Source organism: Aquila chrysaetos, chromosome 20 (assembly GCF_900496995.4).
Source record: "Aquila chrysaetos chrysaetos chromosome 20, bAquChr1.4, whole genome shotgun sequence".
Lineage (NCBI taxonomy): Eukaryota > Metazoa > Chordata > Aves > Accipitriformes > Accipitridae > Aquila > Aquila chrysaetos.
The window spans coordinates 10,011,137-10,023,805 of record NC_044023.1 but is presented as its reverse complement, the minus strand read 5'-3'; the positions used below and the strand labels follow the sequence as shown (position 1 = coordinate 10,023,805).

The 12,669-nt window shown below is 35.5% G+C and overlaps 1 protein-coding gene across 12 annotated transcripts in view; it reads left to right on the top strand.

The window, feature by feature from the left end:
- ERC2 (ELKS/RAB6-interacting/CAST family member 2) overlaps nt 1-12,669 on the top strand; it is a 534,400-nt gene that overhangs the window by 189,528 nt on the left and 332,203 nt on the right. For all 12 annotated transcript variants that reach the window (XR_003920743.2, XR_003920742.2, XR_003920751.2 and 9 more), the window contains one exon: nt 333-500. Coding sequence is in view for 1 of the 12 variants with exons in the window: in XM_029996089.2 (XP_029851949.1) it covers nt 333-500 (168 nt within the window). In the remaining 11 variants the exon portion in view is untranslated. The remainder of the gene's footprint in view (nt 1-332; nt 501-12,669) is intronic.

Genomic DNA, 12,669 nt, shown 5'->3' with positions numbered 1-12,669 from the left:
CTATTTTCCATGAGTTATATATTTAATAAGTCAAGATGATTTTTTTTTTTTTTGAGTCCTTTATGCATATGTCAGCTTAGGACTGTTTTAATGCTATTTCATGTTTTGACTATTCTACTTTTTCTGTTCATGCTTTGGTGCTTAAAGTGCTTTCATTCTTTATTATATTTTAACAAGTAAAAGAATCTTAGTCTAAGATAAAGTGGGAAAATCGATGTAGAAAAGAAATAAAACATTTCTTAAGTGACCAAAAAAAGGGAATTAGAAAAAATAAATAAAATATGCTGATGATATTTACTAATACCTAAATATGTTTGATTTACTTACTGTAGGTTGATGCCTTGCGGTTACGATTGGAAGAAAAAGAAACCTTTCTGAATAAAAAAACAAAACAACTTCAAGACCTCACAGAAGAGAAAGGAACCCTGGCTGGAGAGATTCGAGATATGAAAGACATGTTGGAAGTAAAAGAAAGAAAAATTAATGTCCTTCAGAAAAAGGTAAGATCACTCATTAAAGGATATGTTGTAAAACTTTTGAGGAACATTTAAAGGAAATATATTTATTTCTTATAGCGTATTACTTTTAATATATTTAAAAAGTGCAAGGAGTAAGTCTGTAATAGTCAAGTTCTCTAATATGAAATGTGTTACTGTTTTCCATGGGATCATTTCTATACTATTGTATCTTAATTATATTCTATCACAAAAATATTAGGTGCTGCAGCTTCTGCAAAATTATTGGAGTTAAATGAAAGTCCTAAAAATTCTGACAAAACTTCTTATTCCTCAACATAAGGGATTCCGTTATCCTTACTAACACTGATTACTATTAATACTCTTTCCAAATGTAAATAAACATGTGGGACTGCTAAAAGATAGGATACTGCTTTTTTATTTTAAAGACTTTTTTTTTTTTGGGGGGGGGGAGGAGGGGAGGGAGGAAGGAACCTAAATTAAGCCAATTATCTGCTTTTCCTGTGAGCTAAAGACATTAAGAAGGGAGGCTTGCTCTGAACAGCCTTATTAGTCTTATTTTTAATTTTCCACAAATTTAGCTAACTGCATTTACTTTCTTTGGGAAGTTGGATTTAATCATTATAGTTTCCACTTTGGGGAGTGGGGAGGGAATTTCCTGGAAAGGCAGATCTTCAAGGGTTCTGCGTACAGTAGTAGAGTGTTTATTTACCATATCCTTTTTCTTACACTCACAGAAATATTTATGCTAGCAGGTATGTTGTGTGTATCACTCTTTCATATATAGATGCACTTGTGAGCATACAGATGAATGGAGAAAAAGTTCTTGGCATCAGATACAGTTTACTATTACTTCTCCCCTCCTTTTACAGCCACTCAAAGAATGTCTACTCCTTACTCTCTATTATTATGTAGGTAGTTCATGTTACTGTGGTTTTCCTCCAGGATTCATATAGTCATACAGGTCACATGGTCTAGCTGTGCTTCTGTCTGCCGTTGGTTAACTACAGTGTTTAAAAAGCCAAGTCCTTATTTTCGAGAAAATGAGAAGACTGCTTTTTCAGGCCCAGGAAATAAGGCCTATCAAAACTGGAATATAGGTACTCATCCACTTTAATCTTATTTCTAAATATTTGCCTTGTTAGCAATGCTTACAATGATGTAAAGATAGCAAACCTCAAGCCTTTTGTCCTGTGCTGAATGCTAATTAGTTTTGGACATCACTTGAGAATTTTGAAGAAAAGAATGCATCTTTTCTTATGGTTTCTATTATTAAAAAACTCCAAACAAACCAACAATTTACAGCTGGTCTTGTATTTAGATCTTGAGGAAATGGATCAGTAGGAGTAATCTGGATTCAGTGATCAAAATTGTGTGATGAATACAATGTGTCACAGAGCTGTCAGCACTATCTGTCATGGCTATGTGCTCAGAAATATGCAATATAGAGTGTTTTTCTGGTTTTAATACATCATGAATATTTTATTAGGGCTTACAGATCGTCTTGCCTTTTTTGCACCTGCTTCTTAATGAAAACTATCACTCTCAAATTGCACTATCTCTCTTCACTAAATCATAGAGTAAACACATGTTATAGCCTTGTAAGCTCTAGTATACAGTGTGATAAATCCTGTGAACTACCAGGTGCAAAATCAGAGTTAGTACTAAACTGATTCTTTAAAATTGGAAATAGCATCTGAATTTTTTTTGAGGTTTTTATTCTAGTAAATATGCTTCATCAGGGGACTTCTGAAGTTCAGTTTTTCTGCTATGGGCCAAATACTGGGCTTACTTAGAGAAGAATGAATGATAATGGTTACTTTAAAAAAAAAAAGAGAAAAATAGTTCATTTACATCACGTGAAAGTTATGCATAGATTTGGTTCTCTGAGCATTTTTAATAACCACATTATCTTAATATGTAGATGTTAGCATGCCCCAAAATGCTAATATCACCATTACTTTGTTTATAGGAAAAGAATATCATATTTGGAAAACACATTTTTAAAATTACCGTTAGGTCACATTTTCAGCTTTGGATCATTATTTTACTTGTGCCTCACTTTCGATATGTTTGGAGAGAAATTCACTCACAGATAATTTGACTAGAGAAAAATTTGATTGAAATATCATCCTGTTCTACTCACCCCTGCTATTTAAATAAATCTAGAGTATGATACTATAAAGGAGGCTTTCGCTGTTCACTTTTCATGTGCCTGGTGTACAATTCCGAAGTAGAAAATTCTGTATGTCACCAATGGAAATCCAGGCTTCTAAATTCATCTGGAAAAAAATAGTAATCTACTTGCCTAGGTAACCCAAGTGTTCAACTTCATTTTGGCAGTGCATATTAGATCATAACTTCTCACGGTTAGTCTCCTTGAGCATCCCAGCGTCCTTGGCAGCAGATGCAATCTCATCTCTGGACCACAATACTTGCATGTAGAATGGAAGATGTTCAGTGTCTGTCTACTTTTTTTCAAGAAGCTTTCCTGGCACTAGTGCCTTTCTGGTTTAGGTAATTTTATCCTCACTACATGAACTTACATGTTCTAGGGCATTCATACCTCATAGAGTCTTTATGTTCTGTCAAAGGCAAAGGGAGCACCGCTCCTTTTTGACCATAGGCAGATTGTTCATTCAGTCCTGTGTTATTTCAGAAATATGTTAGACTATGTATAGTAGTAATTCCTAGTGCTATAGTATTCTTGTTGTAAAATTTTTAAACAGTCACTTTTCAGGGATTTTCAGTTAGTCTAGTAGTGGATGCTGTGCTTTAAGTAAAAGATCGTGTGATGTACCTCTTTTCTTTCCAGTTTTGACAACATACCTTTCCAATAGCAACCATATATAAGAATAAATTTTGATGGAAAAATATTTAATATATATTGATTGCAGTAATTTTATCCTTTACTTGAATCTAATTATGATTTTATCCTTTAATCCTTGCTGGATTGCACGTGCCTCTTGCATTCATCCAGTTTTTGCTCATCTTCTCCTTCTGACCTTTAGGCCACTTCTTCCACTATTATTTTCACTTCAAGTGATGGCAGCCAGACATTTGCATGTTGAGCATTTAGAAATTAATTTGTTCTCATTGTGCACATATATGTGGAGAATTCAGTGGGTGGAAAGCAACATGGACCATTTCATATGACGCTTGGGAGGTGAAACAATTACTGGGCCCTCAAGTGGATTGTCCTGCCTTTATATACCTTCTTTCAGGACTTTGCCCTGGTTGCTGTCTTACTCTCATGAAAACCTTTCTGCAAGTGAAGAAATTGCTTCTAGTTCTTCTTCCTAAGTTCTCTCTAGACATTAGATTCTTCTAATTGTAATAATATAATACTTGTCTCCATTTTCTTTTTTCTATGCAGTGCCAAGTTTTATATCTATGCATTTTCACTATGCATTTACTTTTGATATAAGGACTTGTGAATAACCAGTTATTTTAGTGCCTTCATTTGTTGATGCAAGATAGATGGCTACATCTCTCTCTGCTCGGGCTGAAGTGCTTCACTCAGCCTAAAATAATATTCATTTTAATGGTTGTATTCAAGTAATTGAAGAAGGAAGAATTTGTATATAGTGCTTAAAAATATTTTTGTCAGTGATAAGCTGAAACTGAGTAGGAAGGAATATGTAGCCTGGAAAGATGCAATTTCTAATTCTATATTCTTTCTCTTGTGCACATTACTGTTATCTGCCATGTTGAAAAATACAGAGGAAACCAAACCAAAACCAGAAAAGCTCCCTGTCAAAGTTGGAGCTGTTTCTTCTTCTTTCTGGAGAGCTGTTATACTTGGAGAACAGGACAGGTTCTGTTGAGGGCTCCCTACCAAAGGTGTTGAAGAAACAACAACATTGGCAACAAAACAGCTGTGGTGAGTCCCAGCAGGTGACATAGGAACACACTTAAGGCAACACGTTGCAGAAAGAAGTAATGGGCTAGATAATGAGCTAATGATGCATTGTCCTTCCATGCAGTGGTTTTGGTGTAATTTTTGACCAAATTGAAAAATCGCTACACTATTCAGTATGATTTGCAGGTTTAAGGGAGGCCCAGCACTGGAACAGCATGCATTTAGAGGATTTGGATCAAGGCAGATTGGCATGGAGTAATAATAAACTCATGTCAATGTCAGAGGTGCTATATTACTTAATATTTCTTTCTTTTAGAATCTTTGGCACCACTGTTCCTTTTTAGTGCCAGTAAAGTTGGGTATGCTGTTTTAATAGCCTTGTTTAACCTGGCAAAGCTAGTCTTACACCTCATATCTGTCAGTTTAGCATGCAGAGGGGCAGACCTCAGAAATCTTTATGTATTTCTTACTAGAACACGCAAGTTCTATGAATATGGCCAAGTTGTAGGCTGAAGGGTAGAAGTGCTGAACTGGATGATAATTCTTTCGTGTCCCTCTTTCCTCCCAAATTTTCTCTTTCATACAGTGGCTATACCTGGTGTGTTTTATCCTCTAAGAATCTGTAGATTTAAAAAAAAAACCCCAACAATTATATACTCTGAAGTATGAGTCTCGGTGTTGAAAACAGTAGCTGTTGAGACAAGAACAGCATAGAGGATGTAGACCTGGATCATATTAGGACAACAGCTTGTGGAAATTCTTTTGTGGGGACTATTATAAAAGAACACCATGTAAAGGGGGCTAATATAATATTCTACTTTGACTTGCAACATAACTTTTCATGTAAAATGTTACAGTTTCTATCTTTAATAGTTTAAGCTTTGTGATTGATGAAGTGCTACATGACTGAGGGCCCTAACCTACCAGCTAATTAGCATTTGTAGGAAATGTCATAAAGTCTTAGCTCTCATGTAATAATTGGAATCTGTACTTGGAGTGGCTGGGCTGTGCACACTAAGTGATATTGCCCAGTTCAGGTTAAATTAAAATGTGTTGTACAATTAATTGTATGCATTACTGTTAGCTGTCTTCTAAAAAAGAGGGAATTTACATACAGTCAGATTAGGAGTATACTAGCATAAACAAATGAGTCCTACTCTTGCGCTTAGAAATTTGCATCAATATTATTGCTTGATGCAGGAATTGCAACTGAGAGCACCACTGAAATTGAAACTTCTGAATCCAGAATGGCCCAGGAGGACCTGAGAGACCAATTTCTTTCATTTGATCTTAACAAGTAGAAAGTGCAAGCACATTGCTGATAGAAGATGCCTTTGATTTTTTTTTTCATGGTTTAATCAGTTGGGAGCAGATTTTCATAATCCTGTGAAGGGGTCATGATGGCATGATGAAGGACATTATTATTAACTTTGTCAAATTCTATCAGAACACTATAAATAGACTGTTATGTGAACTGCGGTTTGCAATTACCAAATCAGAGTTCTGTTGTATTTCTGGAGTGAGACAACAGATTTTGAACTAATTAGTTGTTCTGTGACTGCAGATTACCAGTGTAGTTACACAAAAAAAATTAGGGAGTCATTCTGGTGTAACATGAAAGTTTTGATGTTTCAAAGCTGGTGTGGTGACTATTGACTTGTGTATTATGTTAAGAAATGTTTCTTTTAGTAATATATGCCCACTTTAAGGATACAGCCTTCAGTGTACTGAGTATTAGAAAATTGTACTTTGTTGGCTGCTTATGCTTGCAGCTTTGCCAAATCATGTTATGTTACTCAGATAAGGCAGTCTGAAAGTGAGATTGAACTAAATATAGCCAATTGTTCATCCAGGGTGGTGGTGTTATTGATCCCAATACATTGGCAAAAAAATGAATCCTCCATGATTCTGCATAGGTTATAAGAGGTCACTGGAAATATGTGACTTAACATAGGTTCACTTAATGAAGCCAACCTGAATGATCATCCAGCTTAAAACCATAGCTATGAGTTTAGGTAAGTCCTTGCACCTTGAAATCCATGATCATTATAAAGTTTTCCAGTCTGTGATTGAATCGACTGTCTTTTCCAATGAATTTGCTACCCACTGAAGCTAGAAGCCCAGCATTTTTGTGTTCCCCACCATTGCCGATGACCTGCTTGCTACTGCTGCTTTTGTTCAAGTCTACATTTCAAAAGGAGTATAGTTGGATTACACACTTCTGCTTACTGACCTATTTGAAAGAAAACACTTATCTTTATAGGAGAAAATCACTGAATTCCTCAAGTGAAGTTTCATGAGATTACAAAATCTAAAAACTGTTTTATCTAATGCCGGTTCTGTAAACATGGTACTTTTTGAATATCAGGCATATTGTAAATCATGGACCCTCAAGTAAGTGAAGAAATGTTGACTGCACCTGGTCTTGGTGTTAAAGTTGTTTGGAGATCCACTCATAATAACCATGTCTAAGCAGGTCTCCTCTTTATCAACAGCAGCTGACAAATTAATGAAATGGCTGGAGATGTTTGGTACCAGGTGTTTGGAAGAATTCAGAAGCATCACTAGGTTTCAGTATAAGTAGCTGAAAATGCAAGCATGTCTTAGTTTACAGTAATTATTCCTGCAATATAAGGGGGAAGCATCTATTCTTTGGGGTGGCCTTCACTTGTCAGAAAATATTACAAGAAGCAACGTGTATGCAGTTTTACAAGAAACAGGGTCAAACTGCAGTTGGTCAAATTACTCTGGTTTAGGTACCAGTAATATACATCTCTGAACAGGTAACAAAGGAATCTGTTTGTTTGCATGTTTGTATTTTAAAATCCTAAAAGTTAAAAATAACAATTTGGCTGCCTTTGTATGCCACCAATGGAAAACTGAGCATTTTGGATATATCATTTAATTCATTTGGGAGCTATAGGGTACAAGTTTGTTAGTGAAAGTGAAAAAAATAGTAGTTATTTGAAGAAATAGGCTGAAATAAGTAATAAGTGCTTTGAAGAGATGCTGTTATATATTTATGTTTGTGTAGTTTTTAGCATAGTAGTATGATACTATTACTACATACTTTTAAAATAATACATTATTAACTTTCTAAATGCAGTTATATACACAGAAAGGAGGCAATTAGTTGTAAGATCTAAAATATGATGTAGTACAATATATAAATGAGAGATAAAAAAAGATCACTTTTGGGAAACAGAAAATATATATGTGTAGATCACACGTATTTAGAATTTTAAAGATAAATCCTGAAGTGTAAGTAACATAAGTTATTTTAGATCAAGTTATGCTGGCTAGTTTTGAGAGGGTTCTTCACATGCAGCTCAAATGAAGAGAATTGTATAGTTCAAGACTCAGGTTATACATAGGATACAGAAGTGCTCTTAAAAACAGTATGGCATTTGCAAAGTAGGACTGAGCTTAATGAGATACTTACATAAGGGTTTCATACTGCTAGTGTGACACCAGTGCTATTGGCGAGGAAGGAAGCTGCCATTCGGCTCTGAAATGTCAATACTAATTAACAAAGTTATCTTTAAATAAGATCCTAAGTTTTATTCATGCTGAGGAAGCAGCCAACTCACATGCTGGGAATTTTAAGCCGTGAAGAGTAATATTTTCTTTTCAATAGAGCTGGAGGAAACTTCTTTTGAAGTGTGAAAGAGCTAAATTATGTATGATGTGACTGGACAAAAATAAAGTAGAAGTTGTCATATTTGGGAGGTGCGGAAGAACACAAAGGAATTATTTAGGGAAATGGATGACTACCTGTATATCCAAAAAAGAATTGAGGAAGAATCAGAATTGCTTAAGAGAAGAAATATATTTTTCTGTGAAACAGTCTTCCAAGAAATGTGATAATAGTCTGCTGATTGGAATTAAAAATGATAAAGGACAGAGTTATAAATGTAATTGAGAATAATTTTACATTAGAGAGATATCCTGCCGGCATGACTTTTTTTTGGATTTTCATCTGCTGACTGAGGGGAAAGAGCGTGTGATGTGATTCACTGCTCTTGGAACTGCATCTTTGAATGGCAGCCCGACTATTTCCTAACTGTCTCAACATGACAAATTAAGCTGGTTTTATACCTGCCAGCTGTTTATCATTGAATCCTTGACAACTCATTTAAATGACACAAAATCAGATCCTTCAAAAAGTAGCCCATGGAACAAAGTTTTGCACAAACCCAAAAGGCTTGTATGTCTTATTTACGTGCTAATCTTTTTCTTGAAAGCTCTTTCAAGCTCCACGCGCTAGGTGACTTGTGGGAGGGAGGAAGGAGGTTGGGTAGCTTCTCACCTTTTCTGACTGACACAAACATTGAAAAGGGGGATTCACAGGAACATGCTGCAGCTGCCTCTCTGAATCAGCAGCCATTTCTCTGTGTATGTTGTAACTGAGTATAGGAAGTACTCTCTGCCAGACTCCAAAATTTAGGCCCACTGGATTAGATTACCATTTTAGACACATGCTGCAGTAGCATAAATACATGTATGTTAAAAGCATAGCTCTAGCTTCAGAATATAGAAGATGGCAAGCTGGGAATATGTTGCCAAGTAATACTTTAAGGAAAGCAGCAGTTGTTTTATTCTGTATATCATATTTTGTTACATGGCATAACTGTGATTACACCAATATTGGTAGAGATGTTTAACTCGCATCTTTTTCCTTTGGTATACTGAAGTTGTCACCTTCAACATAATCCTTTGTGAAGCTGGGAACTGTGCATCCTGTCAGGCTAGTGTATTTGGAGATGTGATATATATTTCTTATTGCTACATGCATAGCGGGAGCAACTGTTGATGCTACTAGTTTGGGGAGATTTTTGTTAATGCTGTAATTACTTTGTGGTCAGGTAAAGTGAGGATGTTATTTACAAAATTGAGCAAACAAAGTATTTGGATATTATTTATTTGTTTTCATTTGAACTAGTGCACCATTCATACTGGAATTTGGTGTATTAAAACTAAGTCTCAAACACAGTTCAAAGTTTACTAAGATTGCCTATATGCAAAGTATAATGATAAATTTTGAATCTAAATAAATGGTCCTTATGATTCTGTATCATGGTTATAGTACACTGTTTCAAACATGTTGCTACCAGGTTTTTATTAATGATCCTTATTCCTTTTTAGCATATTTTAGCTAAAAATTGCTACAAAATTGTGAATCATAGTTTTATGAAATGGTTCCTAGGAAAATAAGTTCATCAGCTTGTTAATTACATGCAGTAAAATCCATGAGAAGACAACTTTAAATCTTGAGTGATTCAGAAATGGTACATTTTATGTATGATTTTGAGCCTATTTTGACTGAGAGATTAATGTTTTTGTCATAGTCTGATGCATGAAATATTTAGCAATGTAGTAATTGAATAACTCATTAATGTGATAAACCATCCTGACCTTATCCTGAAATAAGAAAGTAGATCCCACTGCCCTTGTTCATCTCCTTGCTGGGATAGGCAGTTACAGCTGATCTGCTACTTGACCTAATGTATATCCAAATTTGTTATATCGTGAAATAAAAAGAAACATTCCCTAATAAATATAAAAAGTAGACTTATGCATTAGCAGTTGGTTTTTACCAATTTTGTAGTATATTGAATTTCTACTCCTTTGTTGGCATAGAATCAAACACCTTAATTTATACATTGCTGGAGCTCCTTGATGTTGGCAGTCATGCTTTCCTGGTGGTATTCCATTGCTGTCCGTCTGACTGAGCAGTCTGTGACTAGAGACTCTAATACCTTAGTAAATTGGATATTTTATCACTTTTGGAAAAGCATCACCTCTCACCTTTGAGTGGAGCTCTTATTGGCTTTATGAAAGCATGAAGTTCAAAGACTTAAGAGTACGCATGCAGATAAGTTTAATGGTAACAATAAATGAGAATTGTTATCTTCATACTTCTCCCTTCATATTATTGTTACCAGATGTAGTCAGAGCTAGTGGTGCCAATTTGGTCAGATTGCTTTGATAATTTTCTTGTTGCCAAATAGTATGTATTTCTTGGTGGTAGAATCAGCAGTGGTATGTTTGAATATGAGTAAAATAAATACAACTTTAGAATGGAATCTGAATCTAATTCACTTCCTTCTAGCACACCTGACTTTAATTTTTAACGCCTAGCCAGGCACAGTGCTAAGATCAAAGTGAGATAAAGAGAATGGAGTAAAGCAGTTCTTGGAAAGTAAAAAGAAAAAAAAGCATAACATTGCGTAATCTTTTATATATGAAAGAAATATTGGGCCTATTTGCCATTCACTTAGGAATAAATCTGCAGTAAATTTACTGAAGGTAATTACGCCAGTGTAAACCCTTATTTATCTGGGAGAAAAATCAGGCCCACTATATTTATTACCTAAGAGATGCCTTGATTCGACAGCAGAAATCTCCATTCATGTCCCTAGACAGGCACAGAGTCCTTTATTGCTCTCTGTTTAACCCCATGCCAAAGTGACTGTACACCATGGGAACTTCTATACATTGCTCTCTGTAGTGCCTACTGCTGATCTTGAATGAGGGTGAGAAGCTGCTAAAGGGCCACATGATTTTGTAAACTATTTGTCTTAATGCAGCTGATCATTGATAGACAGGATTGAGAGTATGTAAAAGCACATTTTAAATTTGAGTGAAATACATGCTGTGACCTATCCCAAAATCTTAATCTATGGTTAAGTCTGGATTTTTGTTGTTGCTGTCATGGGAGCCATAAATAGCTTGATTTGATTGTTTATTTAAGAAAAAAAAAATCCATGACTTTTGAGAGTTTCAGATTTTTTTGCGTGTCAGGAGGTGGATGTGATAGTAAGCAGCTGAACAAATGTGAAGAGCTTCAAAGTATGGAATCTAGACTACATAGTAAGGTAATAGAAAACAGGAGTTTGCTAATTTAGTTGTAAAAGAGACCATCCCTGTGAACTATCCATGGGAGCTAGTCTTGTAAGTTGTGTTAGATTTACAAAACATGATTTCTTGCATGACATTTTACATGTTCAGCAATTTTCAGTTAGCACTCTTTAATTGTTACTAATTTTTGTATACTGTCATTTTATGAAATGTAATATAATTCAGCCTCTGCCTTGAAATGTATGAATGGCAACACCTTCCCTGAGTGCCTATAAATCATTCCAGCTTTGGGGAGGGGGAAGAAGAGCCCCCTCATAGACAGCTAGCTGCAGGTGGGGCAGCAAAATGAACCAATTCATACCATCATCCTTGTGAATTGCCTCCCCTTGGCAAGGCAGGAGCATTTCTTCTTCTTTGGGCATACCATAATGCTGACAGCAGTGTTTAATGCTGACAAATGTATCATCTTCTTATTGAGAACTGTGCTCCAATTCATGCTGCAGGACATATTTCTCAGTAAGGGCTAAATCTGTTTTTATGTGGGGGGGAGGGGATCTGGGGTGGGGGGAGGATAGGCAGTGCTGCAGTCACGGGTTATCACTGTGCCTTAAATGTTCTGCTGCAAAACCTGTTAAAAAAACCCCAAACCACAAAAAGGCACAGGAACAGAACAGGAAGATTTGCTTGGTTTTGTTTAAGTTTTAAAATACTATTTACAGAATACCTGATTAGCACTCATAGACTACCTGATTAACTTTTTGTACTAACGCTAAAATAAAAATTCTCTGAGTAGAGCAGTAGAAAATAATCTATATATATTCTTAGTTCTGGAATAAGCTCTTCTCTGTGTCTGACAGTTTTTTAGCATTGAGCTGGCCATCATTCAATCATTTAAAAAGTCCAGACCATTAGTAGTAGCTATCATCTTCTGAATGGGAGACACTGAAAATGGAAGTGTTGTCAGACTGTTGTAGTTTCATTGTTAAGCAACGCTCAAGCTTTTTAAAAGAATTTTACAGTTAAAGTTAAGTGCATGTTCTTGAGGAGAAAGCCTGACAAAAATTAAGTTCTGTAATAATTCTAATGCGTGCAGAGCTACAGAGATATAGTCGTCAATCTGTGTAATATATTTTGATATAGTCATCATCTCTAAAGGACTTCAAAGTGTTCTTAACTGAAAGCTCCTAACTCATCACTCTTCTGAAGGTTTTATCTAGTGTCTGTCAAACTCCACCATGGAGAGGGGCATGTGTCAGGTAGTAACAGAAGTGAACATGGAGCTCCAAGGGCTTAACGCCATGAGAGAGACAACTGCATCTGACAGATGCTGAAACTTCTCACCATCCTATGTAATTAAGATAAACTTTAAAATATCTGGCATAAAAAGCAAAGAAATATACATCAGAGTAAAAATAGTACAAGTGTGATATCAGTTTTGGTATAGTATGAGGTCAGTGTCACTGACGTTGC